This window comes from Paralichthys olivaceus, chromosome 14, assembly GCF_024713975.1.
Source record: "Paralichthys olivaceus isolate ysfri-2021 chromosome 14, ASM2471397v2, whole genome shotgun sequence".
NCBI lineage: Eukaryota > Metazoa > Chordata > Actinopteri > Pleuronectiformes > Paralichthyidae > Paralichthys > Paralichthys olivaceus.
In genome coordinates, this window is record NC_091106.1 from 23423113 (window position 1) to 23447742 (window position 24630).

The following is a 24630-nucleotide window of genomic DNA, read 5'->3' on the forward strand; positions in this document are numbered from 1 at the left end:
CCTCACCTCATCCCTCTCTCCTTCCTGCCTCGCCCCCCTCAGGTCGTCTCCACCCTCCACCTGCAGGTGTTCCCTCAGAACCGTGGCGATGACGAAACGTTCTTCAGCATCCGGCAACGCAGACCTGAGGGAGAGGAGGAGGAAACACAGGAGAGTTACAGAGGAAGAGGAGGAGGAGGAGGAGGAGGAGGAGGAGGAGGAAGAGGAGGAGGAAGCATCAACAGGCTGATGCCTCAACAACCGCCTCAATGCCAGCAGATGATGTTACCATGGCAACGGAGGTCACAACCAACAGTACAGCAACATCATCATCATCAACAACAACGACCAAAACCTCGACAGCTCTCAGCTCAGGGTCAAAGGTCACCACCTCCCTCACACACACGCCCCCCGACACTGTGCACGCCCCTGTGGGCACCAAACCCACCACACACACATCTGCACGCTCTCACTCCGCAGCCATGTTGGCGCTGTCGCCACGCGCACCCTCCGAACACGCACTGCAGCCAATAACCAGCTGAGTCAGACCGTGCAGCCGTGACAGAGTCCAGGACCTCGAGTGTCCGAGATCGGGACACGTGTGTGTAGATGATCGTCCTGTGTTGTCGTGCTGGAAATATTCTAATTGTGTCTCTGATTAAAAATGCAGAAAGGAAACAGGTGTTGTTGAATTATTTCAAGAGACGAAACTAACGATGAATGTTTTCTGATTGAATCTTGTAACTTTGGATTCGTATCCATCAGGAAACGTCTGATTCAGCATCGAACAACGAGTCCACGCCGTCAGACAGAGTCCTCACTTCTGTCCCCAGGGACGAGGAACCAAATTCAATGAAGACACATTTTCTGACGTGTATTTCGTGTTTTCAGGGTTTCAGTGTTTTTTTATCGCTCAGATTTTACAGAAGCACTTTTTTTTTTTACGTCTGAAAACAAGTTCAGTGAAAACCTAAAAACATTACTGTGTGAATTTATGGAGTTAAGATGAGAGACACGGTCTCTGTTTCTTTACTGCGACACGTCCCGTTGTCTTATCAAGTTTTTAACGATTCAAATGAAAGTACTTCATCCAGTGCAGCTGAAGGACTTTGACAGTATACGTGTAAAGTGCAGGTGTTTGTTGGGACGTTCTGTCTCACGTTGAGTTTCCAAACACACACTCACACACACAAACACTCACACACACAAGAGGCTCTTTGTGTGATGTTTGTTCCACCTACAGTAGCCAGTAAGTCTCTCCAGATGTCTCCACTGAGACAAAGTGTTTCCACTGAGACTGCCAACAACACACACACACACACAGTTTTAAATTCCTGCCTGAAGGTTCCTGCTTCAGATGACACGTCTCATTATTGTATTTCATATTATTTATTATTAATTCTCGTATGATGTGAATTGAGAAGCTGCTGTTTTCTGCTCCGATGATGATTTCATCCAATGAGTCTCAGCTGATCTCAAGTCAGCGACACCAGAGCACAAACGTTTCCTGTCTGAACTGAATCATCACTTTATCGTTCAATGAATAAATACATTTATTTGACTTTGTGGTTCGGCCCATGTCCCACCTGCTAACACGGGGGAGGCCGCCCCATGTGACCTACACTGCAGCTGTCATGTCGTCCATCTTTATTTACGACGGGGACGGACGGACTCACTCGATGAATGTGCGCCACAAAACAAAACGTGAATATCATCAGAATAATTTGTATCATGAAGACGAGTATTTAAATCAAATATCCAGAAACAGGTTCAATCTGTGAAAGTCCTGAAAGTGTCAGAGCTGCGGACGTGAACTCTTTTATCTTTATTTATCTTCACGCTGTAAAAACGTCACTTCTCTTTTCCGACATTGTTTCACAAGTGTTTTGTAAAATGCTGCAATAACTGAGCTTCTTTTCTCTGTCGCTCTCTCGGTCTGTCAATTAGTGATAATGGACCCCAGCAGCCGAGAGGAGACCACTCCCTCTCTCTCTGCTCCCTCCCTCCCTCCTCCACAAACACACACACAAACACACACACTCTCTCTCTCTTTCCGTCTGTCTTTCTTTCTACCTCTCAGTCAGTGATAATGGAGCCCAGCAGTCCGAAGAAGATCCAGTTTGCTGCGCCTCCTCTGCAGGGACAGCTGGACCCACAGGCCGCCGAACATGTGAGTGCGTGTGTGTGTGTCCCTGTGTTGTGTGTCTGTGTTGTGTGTTGTGCGGCTGAATGGGGCCACTATCCCTGATCCTGTGAGGAATTTACAGTGTGTGGGTGCAGAGCTGCATGTGTGTGTAATTCTGATGGAAACGGGTGTTTGTGTGTATTGGACGTGTTACAGCTGCAGTGTGTGAGACACTTCGAGGTGTTTTGTGTCTTCTGCACGTTTGTTTTGTCTTATTTCCACGTTTGAGTGAGAATCAAGAAATAAAATAAACTGTAAAACTGTTTCTATTCTGCATTTCTCAGATATTTCCTCCACGATCAAACTTCTCAGAGAACGTTTCCCTCGTCAGACGTGTTTTTCTAATGTTTTTATTCATGTGCTGTTTCCGTGTTTACGTTAGCAGCAGCTGATGATGTAAATGTGACGGGGACATGTACGTACGTTACACCCACTGCCGTCACGGATGAGCTGCGGCTGATTGCCAGTTTACGCCCAATCTCTGAGGGTGTGCAGAGAGGCATTGTGGGAAAGCCCAGGACGTGACAAACAGAGCGAGCGTTCACGAGTAAAGGTGGAGAAGTCAGGTAGAGCGACGTGAACACCAGAGGTCTGTTTACAACGAGCAGTGAACGGCAGCTAAAAGGAAACAGAAGCTTCTCTGACAGTTTTTCTGCCGTTTAACTCGCTGACGTCTTTACGAGGTGTTTAGTCACTGGAGACAGGAAGTCGTTCGTTTTTAAGGAAGCTGGTAGATGAACAGTGACAGATTAGGGCCCCTCAGTGTGTGTGTGTGTGTGTGTGTGTGTTTGGAGGGTCTCTGTGTTGGAAACCGTCTCCAGGAGTCAAAGATACATCTCAGCGACGAGTTTTTACGATCTCATGAACCTCCAGTCGCTCGTCCAGGATGCACTGAACATTTACATTCCTCCGAGCAGGAGCTGAGAGTCCTTATCTTTAAACTACAGATGGTTAAACCCTGAGGTTGAGCAGTTATTATCTTTGACCAGTTGATCGGTGAAAGGTCGTGTTTTTCATTTTAACATCAAGCCGTGTGTTTTTATTTCTGCCATTAACAGTATTTGAATGACTGAAGCTCTAAGTGGGAATTTATATCTTCAAAGATCCGTTTGAGATAATGAACTTAACTCTTAACGGCTGAAGTGTGCAGACAGAAATACTCCACAAATTAAAGAGTGAGTCTGATTTTGTGTTTTCATTGTGTGAGAATCAGGTTCAGGAGTTTTGTTTTAAGAAAGCTCCGTGACTCATTGTGTTTTTAAAGCCTCATTACATCTTTCACACTGGAGGAACTCTTACTGAGCACCAGGAGATTCTTTTTAATTCTGATAATCACTCAAAGAAAGACAAATTAGAAAAATGTGTTTGTGTGTGTTCACCTCAGATCCGCCGCAGACGACCGACTCCTGCGACTCTGCAGATCTACAGACAACCTGGCACAGGTGAGAGAGAGAGAGAGAGAGAGACACAGAGAGAGGGGGGGAGGAGAGAGTGGGTGAGTGGAGTAGATGTGGGGGGAGGGGGGGAGGTAGAACTGCAAAGCAGCGACTATAATGGAACCTTTATTAGATTTGTGCTGCAGCTTTTTGTAAAGTGATCCCAGTGTTCAGACTGAACTGATGGAGGCCTCAAGTGTGTGAGAGTGTGTGAGAGTGTGTGAGAGAGTGTGTGTGTGTGTGTGTGTGTGTGTGTGTGTGTGTTTCATAAATCCCCCCACCGACTGATTGAATAATCGGCCTGATTCCATTCTGTGAGCTCAGCTCTGTGGGTCTGGTTCCAACATGTTGTTGCGACCTCTGACAGATTTGATCTAATTCTCTGTGAAATCACAGACTGAGAATTTAAACACGACAAACTGATAAATCTTTAATTTGACCAAAGAATCCATGCGACCGTTGTTTCCTGGTCAGAACGTCTGTGTGGACGCTGCAGATCTGGATTGAGACTGAACTCTTGTCGTCTCTTGCCCTGAGCTCGATCTTCTTCAGAAGTTCACAGATTTTCTTTCATAATTCCTCGAGCACAGTGAGAGTGACGGGATCCAGCCGACAGCTGCACAAACACACAGAGCGCTCTCAGCCTCATCACGATAACAAGTCTAACGCCTCAGTTTTCAGCATTATACAGAAAATACGTGTTTTTTTATAAATGCCCATATTTTCTCAGAGTTTTAAAGGACATTACGTTATGTAGGATTTTCACTGACTTCCACTGGCGGCGTCTGAACAATCCTGTTTGGAGTTTGTTAAAGAAACAAGATGGAAAAACCCTCGAGCTCAAAGAACTGAAAAAACCAACACATCGGCACTGAGCTGGAAGAAACGTGGAACCAAACTCAGTTCATTTACATTTCATTCATTTTTAAATAAGTCTGATTGTCTTCAATGTTCTTGTTGTCAACAAATCCCATTAAATCGAACCAAACCAAATGGAGCTTGAAGTTCACAGACCTCCACCACGTCCAATCTGTTTATCAGGATTTGCTCCGAAATGTAATGGTTCTTCTTCGGGTCACGAGACTCCACACAAACAAACACACAAACACACAAACACACGAGCTCACCCCTCCACTGAGGCCTTTCGTTCAGATCCGTGAATTAATTTCTGGGAAGTCTGCGAGAGAACGTCTTGTGTCACGATGTCACAGAAAGTGATTAAAACATTTCTGCATCAGCTTTGACTCGTCCTCACTTCAGACAGACAAACAAATTAACACGATCCCAGTGAAGCTTCGAACCACAAGAGGAAACTACAATGATCCATTATCCAACCTGACCACTGACGAGCGGGGGAGGGGGTGTGTGTGTGTGTGTGTGTGTGTGTGTGTGTTGGTAGAGTTTCCATCGATGTCTGAGAACTATTAAAAACACATGAAGGAGCTATACAACAGTCCTTCGTCATCATGAACACACACACACACACACACACACACACACACACACACACACACACACACACACACACACACACACACACACACACACACACACACACACACACACACACTTATCACCTGCAGGTGTTAAAGACGTTATTGTTCAGTTCCAGGAAATCCACCTTCAAACTTCATCTACTATTTAAAATCTGCACGTTCCCTCTCCTGATCACATGGAAATCATTTTCCAGTCGTTTGTTCCCGACACGATCACAGCGTCGCTTCAGGCCGCAGAGGAAACGATGACGACCCAACCTGACCGCTGTGGTCTGTTTGGACGAGCTGACGCGTTTGAGCAACGGACGCCGTTTGTGATTCATGAATCTCAGGCTGAAAAAAGAATCTGTCACAGAATAAAAAATGTGGACGTGTCAGACGTTTTAAAGATGAACTCCTGACAAATGGGTAGAAACAGAAATCGCTCACTGCTGCTGTCTCGTCTTTCCTGCAGATGTCGGAGATCAGAACAACGCCAGCGGAGAGACACAGGTTTGTAAAGTGCGGACGTCAGTTCAGACCAGGGAGAAATGGAGACAACGCACGAGAAGTCAAACCTCATGAATCAAGACACAGCTTCTGTGTTCACGAGACTGAGACGGACAGATGGACGTCGTGAAAAACTAATGTCTCCGGCCACAGAACAAACATCACAACTAAAAATGATGAACTTAAAGGGAACAGTGGTTTAACTTTTCACTTTGACGTCTCATGTTTACCTTCAATCCATCAGTTCAGCATAAAGTTATAAAGTTTAAACTCTAAATATAAAGTTATAAAGTTTAAAGTCGAAATGTAAAGTTTAAACTCTAAATATAAAGTTTAAAGTCTAAATATAAAGTTTAAAGTCTAAATATAGTTATCAAGTCTAAATATAAAGTTTAAAGTCTAAATATAAAGTTTAAAATCTAAATATAAAGTTTTAAAGTCTAAATATAAGTTATAAAGTCTAAATATAAAGTTTAAAGTCTTAATATAAAGTTATAAAGTCTAAATATAAAGTTTGAAATCTAAATATAAAGTTTAAAGTCTTAATATAAAGTTATAAAGTCTAAATATAAAGTTATAAAGTCTAAATTTAAAGTTTATTCAGTCGTCCTGACTGTGTTTGACCTTTAAGTTCCAGAGCGTCTGTGGTTTGAAGCTCCAGCAGATGAACTGAGTCCGTGTTGTTTCTTCATAATAAGATTATGAAGAACTTCCTGTCCCGACCTGCGGGATGTGAACATTTCATCATGAGCCTCAGATCAGAGCACGTTCACTCACTCAGTTTTTCTAACTCGTCTCCTCAACATTGTTGTGTTGTTGTTATTGTGTTTAATTCATCTTTCTAGAATCCGCTCATTTCTTCCTCTGCTGTTATAATTAGATTTCTTCTTCTGCTCTGCAGGATTCAGATTCGTCCCAGAGGAAGCAGAGCACCTTCGCCCCGCCCACCATGAAAGGTAAACACGGGACACTTCTCACTTTCCCATGATGCTGCAGAGCGTCCACAGTGTCCGTCCAGAGAGAACAAATCAACACCTCCAGTGTTTCAGTCTTAAAAAGTCACAGAAACGTTTCGGAGCTGAAACGCAGATTATTTTAATTCTGTCTTCGTCTGGTTGTTATGGGGGCGGAGCCAGGAGTTTTCTTTTTACTTTTTTTAAACGTTGTGAAACATTTTCATTCATCGATCTTGATAAAAATCCGGTGAATTGAAAAGTTCTGCTCTGTGAGCAGTCTTCTAGTTTTCATCTGCACCAAATCGCTCCCTCATAAAGTTAATGGATTGGTTCTCGACCTTTCTCCTTCATGCTCCGCCCCTCCACAACATTTCATGGAAACTGGTTGAGAAGTTTTTGCGTAACAGACAAACACAGAGTTGAGCTGAGAGAAGTTTTTAGAATTTAGAAAATGATATTGAATTTCCAACAAACTGCATGTTTTCCACGTGTGCTCCTCTGGGAGAACTTCACGTCAGTGGACGTTCTGCTGGTGTGTTCTTGAACATCTGTCGCAGCTGTGTCCACAGCGTCTCCTCAGTTTCTCTGTGTGTTTGCTTTCAGTGTGGACGTTGTGTTTTTGTTTTACAACACGACGACCGTCTCTCTCTGTTTCTGGTTTCACCCCCTCTTCTGTTTTCTTTGTCCTGGTTTTGGTCTCAAGTCTTTGGTTTTGTTTTTCAGTCTCATGTCGGCACATCTGGCAGAGGGACGGAGGGGGGGAGGGGGCTGTGGTTACTTGTCATGGGTTACAAACTGTGATAAAGCTCAAAATGTCTTTATTGATTCACAGTGACATCGTGCAGCTCACTGTGTTACAGCACTTCAGCCTGATCAGAACCAAGATCTGAGATTTTCTTAATAAAAGACTTCAAATCAAATATCAAAAGACTCTGCTGCAGTTTCACAAACATAAGACCAGGAACACGTTTTATTTTTATCAACGAATCATAAAGAAACAGGCTGTTGAAGAATAAAACCTGAGATTTCGAGAATGAAGTCATAATATCACGCTGACCTGCTGCCACGTGATTGGCTGATTGGATAAACACGCTTGAGTAAAGGTTCCTAATAAAGTGCTCGTTTTAAAAATGTGATAGAGCTTCAGCCTGAAGAGTCGCTGAGGACAAACAGCTGAGTTTAAGAATCATTGAGATGTTGTTGTTTTGAAAACGTCTTCAGGGCAAACACGGATCAGCTGTCTGATGGACTTTATGTCTCGAACACTTGATGTTGTTGTCTTCATTTTTTTTTAATCCTCACTCGTGCTGAATAATTTATAAAACAGTTGAAGAGCTTCTGAAACAGCGATGAGCTCAGAGTGAAGCTGCTGCAGCAAAACAAAAACAGCAGAGAAGCAAAGTGTCGTCGCTGGTTTCAGACCCACGTGGTCGTCAGGTTGTGGTCGTCAGGTTATGGTCGTTGGCGCGTTGGTCACGTGTATTGTTGGAGGTAGCGAAAAGCAACTGACCATCAAAAAAAAAGTTTGAGGATTCTGCAAAGTTTGGCTGTGATTAGTTATAAAGGGTGAAACATCGTGACACCGGCCCACAGTTGGTAAATGTGTGTATCAGCAGGTCGGCGACGCCACGACCACATCCCTCACAACTACAGCCGGACTCTGACTCCACTGAGACGGCAGCGATCATGTGATCTGTGGTATTACGGCTTGAAGTTCTTCCATTGTAATTCACCAATTTGCAAGTGCACCTGCCTTTGAAAGGGAACTGGACGCAGCCCTTTCATTTATTGCACGATCACCATAAATCAAAGCCATGATTAATTAATAGACTAAGTGAAGACCTTTCGAACCGTGCAGCTGCTGCAGAGAACTTTTATCTCCCCAGCGTTAAACCAGGTAGATCTGGACACGCCCTACATTAACTTGCTGATTAGGACGAAGGCGAAGCGATGATTGTCTTTTTGAGCTGAAATATGTCTCCATGAAAGTTTTGTGTTTTCGTCAGTGTGAGGAAAAAGAAAAGGGAAGAAAGAAAGAAAAACATAATGGTGCAGAGCTGAGTGCAGCACGGAGCCGGTTCCGGGAAGTGGAGACTGTAAAAGCTTTTCTTTTTATTGATTGTGTGTGTGTGTGTGTGTGTGTGTGTGTGTGTGCGCTCTCATAAACCTCTCTACACAGGAACCGACTGATTGAATAATCGTCCTGATTCCAGCTCAGTGAGCATTTTAAATTCTGTGGGATCAGGAAAAATGAGTCTCTGTTTGTATCTGAAGAGGTTTTATTCTCACGCGGAGGTTTTCACAGCGTTTGATTCTGTTTTTCATGTCGAAGCTAAAATGCAGTTTTTATTAGACTTGTTACGACTTTAAATTCTGATCGTAAGTCGATATTTAGCCTCGGCTGCCTCATGACTCAGGATTTCAGATGTCTAACCGAATGTAACTCAGGAGGAGTTTATACGTTTGAGGTGAGAGAGTTTAGATCACATCGGGTTTAGTTTGGAATTTGACGGAGTTGAATCCTTGTGCAGTAAATCAGCAAAACTTCTGTAAACTTGAGGAAGTGAGATGAACACTCGTGGCTGCTGAGCTGAATATTTAAGTTCTTTAAAATCTTTTCATCGACTAAATTTCTCCTTAAGTTTAAATTATTTTATTTCTTTTTCCTTTTTTTAAATCTTAGTTTTGATTTTTAAGTCTCGGTTTAATCCCCCCCCCCCCCTCTTTGTTGCAACATGCCTGTAGTTGAAGCGTCTCTCCACTAGAGGTGCTCTTCTATCCTCAGAGCTTCAGCTGGGGGTGGAGCAACATCTTCTGGGGGCGGGGCTGAGTGAGACGGACGGAGGCCAGCTGAGCCCAATCACAGCGCAGCTCTATGCCGCCGCTCCTCTGTGGGCCAATCACAACGGGCCAGAGGAAGCCAACGGGAACGAGGCGAGCCTGCCGTTAGCCAATCAGGAGAGAGGAGAGGCAGCGAGCAACAGTTTAGGGGGTAAACGCTTTAACTTTAGACACAAACACACGTTGAGCTGCAGCGGACGCAAAGATAACATGAATTTGTTTCTACAACTGAAGTTTGTTCTCACCGGTCGTAGAAAAACGTTTGGATCAAGAATCTTCAAAATAAAAGAAATAAAAGGCTTCTGCACGGAATTAAAACAAAAATACAATCTGACGATAAATGGTTGAAAACTGAAATATCCGTGTTCTAATCAGTGGACGCCTGTCGACAAAGATCGATGCTGATTAGATGAACATGATCTTTTTATCAGGAAGGAAATGCTGCTCTCACGTGTTCCGTATTTCCTTCCTGTGTCTTCATCAGCTGCGATCTGTGACCACAGCAGGTGTCTGCTGGCGTGTTTTCATGTTTGTCGACGAGTGCAGCTTTGAGCTTTTTGTGTTGCGTTCGCTCAACACGACAAAGTAACAAACAAAGAAACACACTGACTGACACACACTCACACACACACACACACACTGTCTGTTACTAATACCTCACTGTTCTTTAACACCACTAACTCCTCTCTCTCTTTTCTCCTCCTCATGATCTTTCACTCTTCTATCATCTGCCTCTCTCAGATTTGTCATGTGACCACAAACAGGAAGCGTCCAGTCCTGACTCTGTTTCCCGATAGCCACCTCTACTTCCTATCCTTCATCCATAACCGACCTCCTCCTCCTCCTCCTTCACCTGCCGCTGTTCATCAGATCATATTTAACTCGCTGCTTCTCTCAGGCACATCCACACACACACACACACACACACACACACACACACACACACACACACACACACACACACACACAGGTTAAGTGTTCAGAACCAGTGGAAATCTAAATACTGAAGGTGAAGTTCTGCTTGTGTAGAAACGGCTGTGAATAAAATGTAATATATTGGAACGTTTACTGAAAGTCTGAGTGTTATTACCCTGTGTGTGTGTGTGTGTGTGTGTGTGTGTGTGTGTGTGTGTGTGTGTGTGTGTGTGTGTGTGTGTGTGTGTGTGTGTGTGTGTTGTTTCTGAGCTCCTGGTAAAGTTAATGAGTCAGATGTGAGTCGTTTGAAAAACAAGTTCAAGAATTGATTCTCCATCATATGAAGTCGAGTGACGTCATGAAGAAGTCAGACAATGACATCATGCCCGATAGCTCACCTGGTTAATCTTGTACTGAGGCGTGTGTCCTCCTGCAGCAGCCACAGGTTTGATTCCGACCCGTCAGTTAGCTGCACGTCTCTCTCTCCCTTTTTCACTCTTGGAATCTGTCCGATCAATAAAGCTCCAGAAGAACCTTAAAAAAATAAAAAGGAAATGACCTGATTCAAATATTGAAATATTTTGGTTTTCAGAACATTATTTTTAATCTGAAACACAAAAGGTTTGATGTTAATTGAGATTGTGTGAATCGTTTATGCTGACGATGGTTTTCACATTCTTCAGTTTTAATCTGCAGGACAAATCTAATAGAAAATTATTATTAATGGATCTTGTTATTTTGTTCACTTGAGTTTTAATCACAACCTCAGAGACTAAATGTTTCCACTGACGATGTGGAAACGTTTTCTCTTCAGACCTGTGTCCCACTTCTCCTCCATCAATACCTCAGTTCTGTTTTTCTGCGATAGACAGATTTACTGTGGTTCAGGTTTTTGTTCTTCGAGGCTTCAGCAGGTATTTCCTGTTGATGCTGCGTTTGACCTGCAGCAGGACATTTAAACGATTTATTAAGGGACAGGATGTTCAGGCTTTTCTGCCAAACTGTCACAGTTTTATTCCAGTTTAATTTCAGGGGATAACTGTGATTAATGATGGTTTTTATGCGTTTCAATGTTTGATTTGTTTGGTATTTATCGGGATATTTAGATTTTGAATGAGTAAATGGGACTTTTAATGGCAGGTATCAAACCAAAATAGTAAATTAAATATATTATTGCACAAGTGTGAAAAGCTTAAATGTGACAAAATAAAAGTTTTAATAATTCTGTTCTCAGAGACTTTTTCCTGGAGGTAAAGTGATGAACCTCCAAAAGTTCTTTAAGGGTCAGTCTGGTCTCGTGCAGCCATGTGGGCTAAAGACATTTTAATTGTCATTATAATTTTTCTATTTTAAATTGAAGTCGTGTTTGTGTTTGTGCAGGGAAACTGGAAACTTCGGTACCTGAGGAGGATGAGGAGGGGAACATCCCTCAGGACGACTGACCCAGAAAAGAAGAAGAAGAAGAATTTATCTCCGTTACTGAGAACGAACCAACAGACGGACTCTGGCTTCACCTCGAGTTCAGCGACGACACGACAGGACTTTGATTTTCAGTGGAGAGTCGATTCTGAGAAGTTTTAATCAGAGCAGATCAGGATCAGTCGAAACCGTGAGAAAGAGAAAACAGAGCGGACATGACTCAGCACATTCACACAAACTCAATCCACTTTGACGCTTGACTTTGTTTGAGCTGGTTCAAGGTGGAAGTTAAACAGATAAGAGATAAAAAATCACGACGGATCAATAACTCATTGACATTTTAACGCGTTCGGCGGGAAACTCGCCGTAACTTGTTCTAATGCTGTGAAGCACAAAACTCCACCACGTTCATTTTGTTCATTTCAAATTCACAGAGAAAAACTACTGTGAAAATTATTTTAGTTTTATCTTTGTTCTAATTAATAACATAAATGAGTTAACAGTCACTTTGTCACCATAAACATCAATTTACTAGAAAAACTAAAATCTTAACGGCGTCAGTTTATAAAAAGAGAAATCATGCAGACTTACTCTATTAATTATTGTCATATTCCATTAATCCACCAATCACTGTTTTGTTTTGTCCCAAACCCAAAGAAATATTCAGTTTGAAAAGACCATCGAGCATCAAACTGACTCATCGCAGAAGCTGCAACTAAAGAAAACTTCTCACTTTTTCAGTTTTTGTTTGAAATTTGTTGCTGGTTATCCTCGTTCTGATTCTTTCTCTAAAAGTAACTCGACAAACGTGTCGAAGTCTGATCTGTTCAAGTCACGTGACCTCACACATTTAAAGATGCTCGACACCAAACGCCTGTAAAATACATCAAACTTAGATAAAACTGAAAACATGAAGCAATAACTTTAATATTTTCACATCGTTCATGTCTTTGAGTTTTCTTCATGTTTATCAGTTGCTTGTGTTTTGGGGGAAATGTTTTATTTGATGACGATAGAACATTATCGTGAGTGTGCAGTTTATTTTTCACTGAGCAGTTTTCTTCTATATGAAATAAATCTGTGTTAAAAACATGAGAGTTGAGCAGCGCAGGTTTGACTCCTGTTTAATGAACTGGATTCGATGTCAAACGGATTTCATTCAGAATGAATCATTGAATTTACAGGATGATGAACTGATGAGGAGACATTTTGTCTTTTTAATCTTCTGTATATTCACTTTGTGATTTATTTTCTATCACTAACAGCAATAAAATGTCACGTATGGATTTTCTACACAATAAACATCAGGATATTAAACCTCTGATATAATTTAACTTCACGACTTCTTCATTGCAGCGTAAGTGTTTTCTTAGGGATCCCCCTGGTGGCCTTTGTGTGTCAAATGAGTCTTCATGCAGGAGAGCTGGATTCCAAGACTCACCCACAAGCTTGATCCTGTGGAACGAGGTCGACAGCATCAGAGAGTTCAGGCTCAGAATCCAGACCTGGAGTTCTCTCCTCGTCTTCCTCGTCTTCCTCTTTACGACCATTTCAGACGTAAAATCTGGAAAGTTTGCGACCGGCCGTACTAACACTCAGGATGAAGAAAATCAAACGCACAAGAATATTCAAATGCACATCAATCAGTCTATTTAGTTTATTCTGTTCTAATCCCGGTTTTACATTTATTTATACATTTATTAAAAGGATTTGTGACGATCGAGCCGGGTACTCTGGCTCTTTCCTGACACCTTGTGGTCAAACACTGTTACTGTTTTTACTTTACTTAGTTTTATACATTTAACTCTCGTCGAGTCCGAGGAAACTCTGCAGCTCTATATCTCCAGATCTATAAGACACTTTAACTGGACTGTATGAAAGTCTGTGCAAACGTAACATGGCAGCAGTTCAACACTGAACAACCACATTTTAATTAAAGAGTGAAAACGTGTTTCATCTCAGGCTTCGTTTGACGGAACAAACAGAAGTTTTGACGGATCAGATCATCTGAGTCTAATAAGTCAGTGATTCCTCTGAGTTCACACACGATAAACAAGATGTTCACTCTGTTACTGGAGTTTATCTGCTGTTAAAGGTTCAATGAGGAAGATTCAGGTGAAAGAATCTATCGGCAGAAAGTGAATATAAAATAATCCTGGTGATGTTTTCACCTGAGCTGTAAGTGTTGTGTTCCTCACCCTCTTTATATTTAAATACTTTATATCAACATACTTTATATTTAAATACTTTATATCGACATACTTTATATCAACATACTTTATATTTAAATACTTTATATTGACATCAGGAGCGGGTCCTCTCTACGGAGGCCACCATGTTTTTTTCAAAGTAGCTTAGACCGGACAAACTAAACATCTTTAGAGTTTTTTGAACGCCTGAAGGTTTCCACAGATTCTACTTCATGTTTTTTTTTGGGGGGGGGGGGAGGGGGCAGTTCACCACACTTCACCACTAGATGTCACTACATTCTACACACTGAACCTTTAAACAAGTCGTGAAAACTACACGAGTACGTGGAAAAACACTAAGTGACTCTTTAGTACTACAGTACAATGAGAGCGTTCTCACGGAAACATTCAACACAAACTTCACTTCAACACGACGCATAGAAAGAACACTCGATATTAAACTTGAAGATAATTAAACTTGAACCATGACTGAACAGGTGTGAAGCCTGCTAACACGTGTTAGCCTCGTTAGCACACCTGCTGCTAACAGAACCTTCTCACCTCGTGGTTCAGAGAAACGCGTCGAAGTTCACCTGAGCGAGTTTCCACGTTTCTTACAGACGAAGCGTCACTGACGTCACTAAATAACTTCCTGTCTGACGGCAGGTAGGCGATCAGTGCGTCACTGATAATCATCCCCAACGAAACTGTCACCGAAACATTAGTTCCGCCATGAAAACACCACATTTTAGAAACACTTTCATTTAAATATATTTAAATATTAATAACGACCAACAAAAGTATTATTCATGAACCTGAATGATTTTACATTAAACTACATGTACTATACTTAATACTTTATTTTCATCATTGATCTTGATAATCAATTACTGCTGCTAAGAAAATATAAAATGAGTAATTCAGTAATAACAGGAATTTAAAAAATACACATTGGTAAAAGTAATAATTAAGTAAAGATGCAATATAAGAGCATGGAAGTATAAATAATATTAATTATCTGTACAATTGAAACAGAATATATACAGTGAAATGCATTGTGCATTAGCCTTTGAATTCCACAGACATGAGTGAGAATTAAATGGATAATTAATATAAACTCACGGATCTTTCCTCTCAACACTTTTAATACAGTCTATGGTCACGACCAGTGATTAGGATGAAGCTACAGCGCCATCTAGAGGTCGTACACGTGTAATGTAGCTGAGTGACTTCACTGATGGATGTGATGGATGATCCTGAGATAAAATGATAAATGAAACAATTCTATTTCATCTTTTCAGATATAAATCATTCCATCATTTAGAGCAGTGGACGACTCTTCAAGGTTTCAGGTTTCAAGACAAATAAAATCTAAAAATTCTTTAAATGCTCCAATCAACACGATAACGTGCTGAAAAAAACTCATCATCAAACTCCTGCGGACAGATGCTCTTAACTGAAATACTTTATCAGGAGCATTTCAGCAATTACTTAAAATAAAAGACTTTATTCAACATCCAGCTTTTGAATTTTTTTGAATGTCTGTGATTCTTTCTCATCAAGATCCATGAATTATTCTCTGACAAATCAAAACTAGAACAAAGAGAGAAAAAAAAACTGGATCCTCGCTTTTGTCAGGATCTGCTCACAAATGTAAAGAGTTGTTTCTCGGCTCCCACCAGGTCAATGGAACCTGCTCATGAACAAATGAAGAATTTAAAACCTTGACAGACATAAATGTTGTTTTATCTGATGACTGAAGTACTGACCTTATCACAGACGGTAAAGTTCCTCTCAGCTCCTGTAAAGACAGAACCTGGTTTTCTCACTTGGAGAAGAATTAAAAAGTGAGAACATGATTATCTCAGTCTCCGACACAACCGAGGAGAAGTTTAATATTCAGGATGAAAAGTTCTTTCTGATCGTTGAGCAGCTCGTGTGTTGTTCGGTCGACTGTGACGGTAAAACTGAACAAACATCCTGCAGGAGGCGTTAGTTTGTTAAACCTTCACGTCTGACAATGATTCTCTTCTGCTGGATTCACTTTAACTCAGAGTTTCTACAGTTTAACAACGTCGGCCCTCGTGGAAATGTGTAACTCATCGCTGCAAATATGGAAACAGTTCAACTAAGGAAACACTCACCTCCATGTTTCTGTGATTTATAATAATAGTAAAATAATAATAAACCACATTTAAAGCAACACTATGTAAATTTCACTGAGCAACAGCGCCCTCTGCAGCCACACATAGTTTTCATGCGTAGAAAAAACAAAGTGTATCAGTGTGTTGAGCTCTGACCCATGATCCTCTGCTCCCTGAACCAGAAGTTTATAAAAAAAAAGTTGCATAGTGTTGCTTTAAATTGAGAACAGAACTTTTAATATCTTAATCTTCTACGACTGTGACGATCTCGCCATCGTTCACTAGCGTTGAAAGCAAAATCTGTGCAGAAGAAATGTACAAACTCAAAGAACAAAGATGTTCTGAGACAAAGAAAAGATGAGATGTATCTCCAGAGAGAAAATGTTATGTTTTCAAATTTGAATTTCCTTTAATTCCTGTTTTGTTCACTTGTGTAATTCAAACATTTTCCCCTCAACAAGCAGGAAGTTGAGTTTTCATGAACCTGACGACACCTGGACTCTCACGTGATCCTGAAAACGAAGATTACATCAGGTTGTCTCTCTGTGGGAGCAGCTCTCCTGTTGTTGACCCTTGTTGACCTTCGAGGGTGTTAAACACATTTAATGTGTTACCTTTGTGACATTTAATATTTTACAGACTTACAAAGTCCAAAAGTGAAGCAGAGGGTAAAGATCAGTTCGGCCGATGGTGAGCTGCGGAGCTGACAGAGCGAGGGACAGTTACAGTCACAGGTTCTGCAGTTTACAAACCAGGTGAGAAATCCTATTATTTTATTTTAACTGATGCAAATTTGATGTTCTGATTGAAATTGTTTCTTCAGGATGAAGTTTGAGAATATCCTGGAGGAAATCAACGGCTTCGGGCCTTTTCAGATCCTCCTCATCATCCTGCTCTGCAGCCCTCGGATCGTCCTCCCCTGTCACTTCTTGTTGAACATCTTCATCGGCGCCGTGCCTCCTCATCACTGTGACATCAGCGGCCTGGATGACGGAGACCTCTTCACAAATCTAACTCGTGAACAAAGACTCGTCGTCAGCGTCCCCCTGCGAGACGATGGAGCCCCGAAGTCCTGCGAGATGTTCACCGAGCCTCGGTTTCATCTTTTATCCAACGGCTCCGGCGCCGAGCTGCCCGCGGTTCCGTGTCAGAGCGGATGGGTTTACGACAACTCCACCTTCACCTCCACCCTGGCAACAGAGGTACAGCCACTGACTTCTTAAAATCAGTGTTTAACTTTGTGTGTTAGGATTTATAGCGAGCAGGAGCGTCGCACCAGGTCGGCAGAGCAGGTGATAAATATCCCGGGGCCACAGAACAGCTGATTACATACACAGCAACGACAGTTTAGTGAGAAGCAGTTTAAATTCTGTGATCAGTTACTGGGACGACACCACAGTCAGACGCCCCCCGACGAGGCCCCATGACCTTTCTGCTAAGAGCCTCGTATTGTTAGAGGTCGTCTAGAGGCTGAGAGATCTAAATGTGTGTGTGCGAACTCAAAGAGGATTAATTTACGATTATTATCTGTATGTACAGTCTGCACTGTGGGCGGGGGGGACCCCTGGGCCCTGTTAGCCTCGGGCCCCCAGAGCCCCTGGAAACACTCCTGGTAATAACAATAAATAATAAACTTTAGAAACAAGTTTTAGAAAAAAGGACAAGATGGAGAAAGTTATGAAAACAAGATCAAATGAAACGTTTTTTTGATTAGTAAGAGAAGAATAGAATCGTTCTTGATAGTAATTAGAAATAATCCAAACAAAACTATATAAATAGCAGCAATATAAATATTCATATATGCAATGATTATATATAAGAACAGATTCAAGCCACATAAAATGGAGCTGAGACGTTAAATCTTTTTAAAATGAAAATAAATCTTGTTGTTTTTTACACCCTCTCTCTGTCGTCTCTGTCGTTTCAGTGGGACCTCGTCTGTGACAGAAAAAGTTTGACGAAGGCCACGAGCACGATCTTCTTTCTGGGCGTGATGATGGGAGCCATAACGACTGGATTCCTCTGCGACAAGTAGATGTTTAAAAACTGTTTCACAGTAAATCTGTTGAAAATGATTTCTCTTCATGACCTGAACTCTTTTTTTCTTGCAGGTATGGAAGGAGAAACGTTCTCTTGGCCTCCTACATCATGGCGTTGGTGTTCGGTTTCTCCAGCGCTTTTGCAAACTCCTACGTCCTGTTCGCCATCCTGAGATTTCTCACCGGGTTCGGACTGACGGGAATCGGCATCAATTCCTTGGTTCTGAGTAAGTTCCGGAGTCTAAAATAGGTTCAGACGTCTGTATCTGTGAAGTCCGCAAAGTGACATCAACATAAAAACAAGAAGAATTTTACAGAACAACCATTGTGTTGTTTCTTTGAATCATTGTTGTTCATGTATTTCGTCTTTTCTCGCCCGGCAGCCATTGAGTGGGTGGACACAGACCACCGGTCGTTCATCGGCGTGATGGGCAGTCTGTCCTGGTCCGTTGGGAACATGCTGTTGGCAGCTTTTGCCTACTTGGTGAACGACTGGCGGAATCTGATCATGGTGGTTACGGCTCCTCTGGGTTTCGCAATTTTGACCTGGTGGTGAGCGAAGCACAGGGAGAACATTCCACATTTCTCTAAAATCACTTGATTCCGTCAAATGAAATGTTTAGTTTTGACTGATGTGTCCACCGATCATTGATTACTGATGATCTGAATGTGACTGCAGGTGGATCCCTGAATCTGCTCGGTGGCTTCTGGTGAACGGCAAAGTGGAGAAAGCTCAGTTTTACCTCGACAAATGTGCAAAGTTCAACAACCGACCAAAAGTGTCGACCAAATTCAAACTGCAGGTGAGTGTCAGCTCAAACACTTCGAGTCCTCGTCCTGTCGTTCAGCGGAGGAATGAAGCTCCTCCTCTGTTTCTGTTCAGACGCTCTGCGACGTTGAAAACTCAGAAGAACAAAACAAGAGCTACAGTTACGTTCATCTGATCAAGACGCCGAAGATGAGACAGTTAACGCTGATCACTGGGATTGTGTGGTGAGCGTTACACAAGTTAAAATGACCATGGTTCCAAACTTCATATTAATGAATATATTAATTTGAACTTCAATGTCTGTTTGAATATTGTTTCACTGAAACTATTGATGAAACATAAACTAATAAAAAACAGCTCGACATAGAAAATCAAATCAGGAGAAAATCTAAATAATATTTCCCACTGAATTTCTCAACTCTAATAAATTGAATATTATAAAAAAGAAAATGTAAAATTTATACATGTGACACAAATTAAATATTTATATTCAGAAAGAAATCCTAGATGTAGAAATCCTAGAAAAGTTCAAGAGTCGGAGGATCGGAGCGTGTCGATGAACAGACGATGATGAGTCTATGTTCTCTGCAGGTACGGAGTCGCCTCCACGTATTATGGAATCAGTCTGAACATCGGCGGGTTTGGACTGAACATGTACCTCACTCACTTCATCTATGCAGCCATCGAAGTTCCCGCCAAACTGATGGTCTACTGCTTCCTCAACATCATCGGACGCAGGAAATGTCAATCGGGGACGTTGCTCCTGACGGGAATCTGCATCGCCATCAACATTTTCCTTCCAAAAGGTCCGAACGCACGAGTCAGACACGCGACAGGAGTGATTCTGAGTTTCTCTGTGACCGATGGTTGTAAATAAAGACGACTCCACTTCACTGAAGAAAAATTTAAACCAAAATATCTCAGATTCAGGAGCTTCCATCTTGTGCAGATGACAGCAGACGAGGCTGCTGTACTAAAACATTGAACACTTCTAAACGTTGTAATAATAATAATAATGTAATAATACTCCTTCACAGGATGTGAACACACACTCGTGTCTGTTGTTTGTAGATCTGTGGCACCTGCGCACTGTTGTTGCTATTCTTGGAAAAGGTCTCTCAGAAGCTGCCTTCACGACCGTCTTCCTCTACACGTCCGAGCTTTACCCGACTGTCCTCAGGTCAGTTACCGTTTTTATCAGTCCGACCTTGTTTCATAGATTGAGTTGTACCCTCCAGCTCGTTGTGCTACTGAAATCCTCTCATTAAACATTTAGATTTGAATTTGTTTTGTACTTAATTAAGACGAAACATCACTGAATCGTTTAACGTGGAAGAAGAAGAGTGATCAGAGTCGAACTGACGGTCACGTACTGTCACTGATTCATCCTGTTGGTCCTGAAGATTCACTTTCTCTCTCTCCAGACAAAACGGTTTGGGCTACACCAACTTCGTGAGTCGTCTGGGCGTCGCCGTGGCTCCTCTCATCCTGCTGCTGGAGGACGTGTGGACTCTCCTTCCTCAGATCATCATCTGCTCTGTGGCCGTCGTGTCCGGCCTCGCGTCCCTGCTGCTGCCAGAGACTCTGAGGGTGAAGCTGCCGGAGACCATCGAAGAAGTCGAGGAGCGGAGCCAGGTAAACACTGAAGACACAACATGAGAACGTCCTCAGAGACGAGTTTGTCCCCACTGGGTGGAAGAAAGTTACAACTATAGAAGCATATTGTTGCCTCACCAGAAATAGAAAAACAGAACGCAACGTAAAAACGTTTATGTGATAACAAGATGTTTTTTATAAAACATAAAAACACAACACGTTAGAACCTGATGCTGATCTGTTTGTCTTTTTTAAGCTTCTGTTTGTTTAAAGATCTGGACGTCACCTTGTAAAGTCTCTTCAGATCATGTGACCTGGCACCACATAAACACAGTAACACGAACACACGTCCTGTTTAACTTCTGCTTTTAAGAAGCGTTCAATGTTCGACTAGTTGATTGTTTTTACTTGAGACAGATTTGTTGATTTTGGAGCTCGTGCTCTGGACTCTGGAAAAACAGAACACAAGAGTTCAGAATCAGTGAATAATAACAATTTAAATAAAGTTTATTCGTTTGAACATTAATTGTTGAATTAATTGAATATGGGTCAAAAAGCATTTGCAAATTATTACTGTTGAGGTTTTACACAGCGTACAGACTCTTTTTCTTTCCTTTCAGAAGAAATAACGTCTCCTCTCACTCTACGGAAACTTCTGCTGGAAACAAAAACCCAAACAGGAAGTGACCAGTGATGACACAACACTGACCTCGAACACTTCACACTGGACTGTGACCGTTGAGCCAAATATATGATACTTGTGTGGACTGACTTTAATCACTATTATTATTATTATTTTATCGTTAACTTTTTCTCAACTCTTTTATTATTTTATCTTTCTTGGTTTTCCTGCCTTATTTAAATTGATGGGATTTATAACACTTCCTGTTGATAGTGTTTTGCTCAGTTCATATGTGTGTGTGTGTGTGGGGGGGGGGGGGGGGTGGTTATCATGTTTATAACTTTTATTCTGTAAATTACATTGTTTGTATGAAAAGTACAATTGAGTGACGGAGTGATTCATCGTTAGGTCAGTTGGTCAGTTAGTTTGTTAATTGGTTGATTGGTTGGTCAGTTAATTGACTGGTTAGTCAGTTGGTTGGTCGGTCAGTCAGTCGGTTGGTCGGTCAGTTGGTAACACTGTAGGGAAACAGAAACTTACATCCAGTACCTTTGTGGGATTTTCCTGAAAACAGCAGAATCATTAATTATTTTTATTTGACACCTGCAGGTGGACGCTCAACAACCCGACGTCTCTCACCGAGAGACGTGAAGTGCAGCCCTGCTTTTATACATACGACCAGAACTGTGGAGACACCTGTCAAACATACATCACTGCTCCTGACACGCTTACCTTCTACGGCACAAGGCCAAGCTAAAAGTGGACAGGAGATAGAGTGAGCACCTATCTCTGCGGCTGTGGTTTAAATAGAATAGAAAAGGCGCAAATAGAATTTGACGGCGCTGAGAGTCGGTGTGAAGAATGACAAGAATGTGCATCCGCTGTAATTTCCGGTGGGAAAGCTTCTCAGCATTTTTTTTTGTGAAACTGCAAATTCTGATCTTTTGATTTCAACACGACCACAAATAAACTTGGTGAGACTCTGGCGGGACTGACGTGTTGTTTGTAACCATAGCGTCGGTTCAGGCGGAGCAGTGGTTCATTCATTTTACTGTAACTGACCGGAGGTGTTAGCGACGCTTCGTATTCACTGCTGGTATTCGAGTCATGTGACTGACAAGGACCAATCAGGAAGAGAAAGTGGACGTCTGCGTTTCCGTCCAGACTAAAATACAACACCTGACTCTTCAAACTAAAATGGAACCAGCAGCGTTGCGATTGCTGATAGCAGTAGTTTGGATGTGTGATGTAACCGTAGCAACAGTCTGCGGTGCTACAGCTAATGGATGAATGGATGTTCATGGTTCTATTAAAGGGGAATTTGTTTTTCCGGCAGATTCCTTGTTGCTGCTCAGTTTTTTTAAGATCTAATGGTTTTGTTCTATGATGTAAAAGTCTTTAACTTAAGGTTGGTTTTTGTTTTAGCTTCTGAAATCCAACAGGAGTATGAGTTCTCATCCAAACTAAACCAATGACAGTGCTTTTAAAACTGTATTCTATCCTTAGAGTCTCGTCTCCACAGTCTCAGCCACAGAAACCACAGTGGGACTTCTGTCCTCCTTTTGATTTGGGTTGTGACAGCAGGGCATCGCCTGCATCACCTCTTTGAGCCCTTTGGTCATGAATATATAGAGGAAGGGGTCGACCAGAGGGCTGAGGTACAGCAGCAGGTGGGACACCAGCTCCAGGTAGCGCACCGTCTCCTTAAACGCCAGAGCCTCCAGCAGGATGCTGAGGATGAAGGGAATGTAGAGGAGGGTGTAATTGGCCCAGATTGCACCAATGCCCCACACCGTCCTCCTCTTCTCTGGTGTCCTGGGGTTGGAGCACATCAGGGCTCTCCAGGAGTCCAGGGCGAAGAAAAGGAGGAAGGGGAAAGGGACGAGGAGAGCCACCGCAAACCAGAATTTGTAATCGAGCACAGCCAGGGCGAGCACGGCCAGCGGAGCGGCCCACGCCACCAAGGCAACAGCAGGAGAGCGCCGGATGCTGCTGCAGCAGCCGACACACTGCGGGTACGACAGTGAGACGTGTCGCTCATGAGCTATAAACAGCATGAGGGCGATGTTGGAGATGACACCGAAGTAGAAGATGAAGTCTGTGGTGTTGGAGGAGAGGTCGGTCCCGCTGTTCATGTCTTGGTCCACACGGGGGCGACCAAAGAAACTGATGATGTCAGAAACCAGAAGGAACATGACGTGGATGGGAACTTTATTTTCACCTGGACAAAAGAGGACATTATTATTATATTTGTCATTTCCTAAACATTTTCCTCCGACTTCATGCACCGGAATGATGTCGACACTGAGTATAACTCCTTCTGCTTCGAGAGGGACGGCCTCCAGGTGTCTTTATTTAGGGGCTGCATCCTTTGCAAGATTCTCTGGTCTACAGAGGATTTGCATGATCTGCGTCACCAGCCTCACCCTCCCTTATTGCTGTTGCCTAGCAACAGAGCTACAGTTGGACACGATGTCCTGAGGTTTTTCTAACATAAGCACCGTCACCTGTTCTGTTGAGCTGAAGTGTGATCGTTTGCTGCCGCCTTTACCTCTTTAAAGAAAGGTTCATCCCCAAAGCACTATGAATCCTGGGATAGGTCTGGAGGTTTGGGAGGATCCACCAACGGGAGCCTTTGTTTCTTGGGGAGAGGGGGGGGGGGGGATGAGGGGATGCATTTGGAGGATCCTCAAATTCTAGTCGCACCGTTCTTCAACTAATTGTTATGTTGGATAAAGGTTAAGATCTGATTGATGAATGATCCAAACAAAACAAAGAAGGTAAAACAGAGATATCACGACCAACAGCTGTTGGGTTGTTCTGGTGGTTTCTCCTCGTCTTAAATATAGAAATAAAAAAAGTAATTAGTTAGCGAGCTGAGGGGGATGGCTAGCTTAGCGTCTGACGTCCCATCACCCCTCACTTTGCCTGATCTTCACATGTGATTGAATGACTGGTGTCTCAGCAATGTCACAACAAACCTTTGGACAGATTCTTGAGGGCGTAAATAGCCAGTCCAATGGCGGGCAGCCCGATGCTGAAGGTCAGCCAGTTGATGATCGTGGCCACCTGCGCAGCATTCGACGTGGTGGCGTTGCTGGTGATGTTGATGAGGGGGGGCACAGTTGTTGTCACTGTGTTAGTGTCGGCCATAAGAGGCCTCGCCGTGGCTATTTATGTGCTCAGCTGTTTAGATTATCACTGGGGTCCTCAGAGCGAGGTGCTCGGCTGAAGGTGTGGACGCAGTGTAGTGAGGACGGCAACCGCCTGGTTACAGTCAAAACAAAGACCAAAGTCACACAATAACAAGTATGTCTCTTGTACATGAGTTAATTAAGTGGCTTTCAACAAAACGACAACAGGGTGCTAACTTTTCTGTGTCACTGATGTGTGACGTCCAAACTGTGCACTGAGTTTCTGTCCATTCGACCTGAAACATGTGAATTGTCCAAAACACGTATCACTTTTCACGTCATGTTTTTTCCGACGAGCACCGAATCGTAAACTCACTCAGGTTTAACATCTTTGAATTTAGTCATTCTACTCTGTTGATTC

The 24630-nt window shown here is 42.5% G+C and overlaps 3 protein-coding genes across 6 annotated transcripts; 2 read left to right on the plus strand and 1 right to left on the minus strand.

The window, feature by feature from the left end:
* Nucleotides 1-1856: 1856 nt before the first annotated feature.
* Nucleotides 1857-13050, plus strand: LOC109629264 (protein phosphatase 1 regulatory subunit 1C). Of its 3 annotated transcripts, XM_069538712.1 has the most exons (6): nt 1938-2149; nt 3549-3606; nt 5551-5588; nt 6487-6541; nt 9327-9533; nt 10124-10450. In XM_069538712.1, the coding sequence occupies exons 1-6, from the start codon at nt 2069-2071 to the stop codon at nt 10177-10179; spliced, it is 495 nt and encodes a 164-aa protein (XP_069394813.1). In that variant the 5' UTR covers nt 1938-2068; the 3' UTR covers nt 10180-10450. The 3 variants fall into 3 exon arrangements, with proteins under 3 accessions (XP_019942460.2, XP_069394814.1, XP_069394813.1); XM_020086901.2 differs by lacking the exons at nt 9327-9533; nt 10124-10450 and adding an exon at nt 11678-13050 and having other exon boundaries at nt 1857-2149; XM_069538713.1 differs by lacking the exon at nt 10124-10450 and having other exon boundaries at nt 1916-2149; nt 9327-10076.
* Nucleotides 13051-16557: 3507 nt separating this feature from the next.
* Nucleotides 16558-22060, plus strand: LOC109641627 (solute carrier family 22 member 7-like). Of its 2 annotated transcripts, none has more exons than XM_069539090.1 (11): nt 16558-16804; nt 16873-17251; nt 17977-18080; nt 18161-18315; nt 18472-18640; nt 18768-18891; nt 18972-19081; nt 19449-19663; nt 19929-20037; nt 20282-20492; nt 21074-22060. In XM_069539090.1, exons 1-11 carry the CDS (start codon nt 16737-16739, stop codon nt 21080-21082), a joined length of 1653 nt encoding a protein of 550 aa, XP_069395191.1. In that variant the 5' UTR covers nt 16558-16736; the 3' UTR covers nt 21083-22060. The 2 variants fall into 2 exon arrangements, with proteins under 2 accessions (XP_069395191.1, XP_069395192.1); XM_069539091.1 differs by having other exon boundaries at nt 16577-16804; nt 21077-22060.
* A 397-nt stretch (nt 22061-22457) lies between these two features.
* On the minus strand, nt 22458-23916 carry LOC138413689 (melanocortin receptor 5). The gene has a single exon (XM_069539092.1). The coding sequence runs from the start codon at nt 23268-23270 to the stop codon at nt 22578-22580; it is 693 nt and encodes a 230-aa protein (XP_069395193.1). The 5' UTR covers nt 23271-23916; the 3' UTR covers nt 22458-22577.
* Nucleotides 23917-24630: the final 714 nt, after the last annotated feature.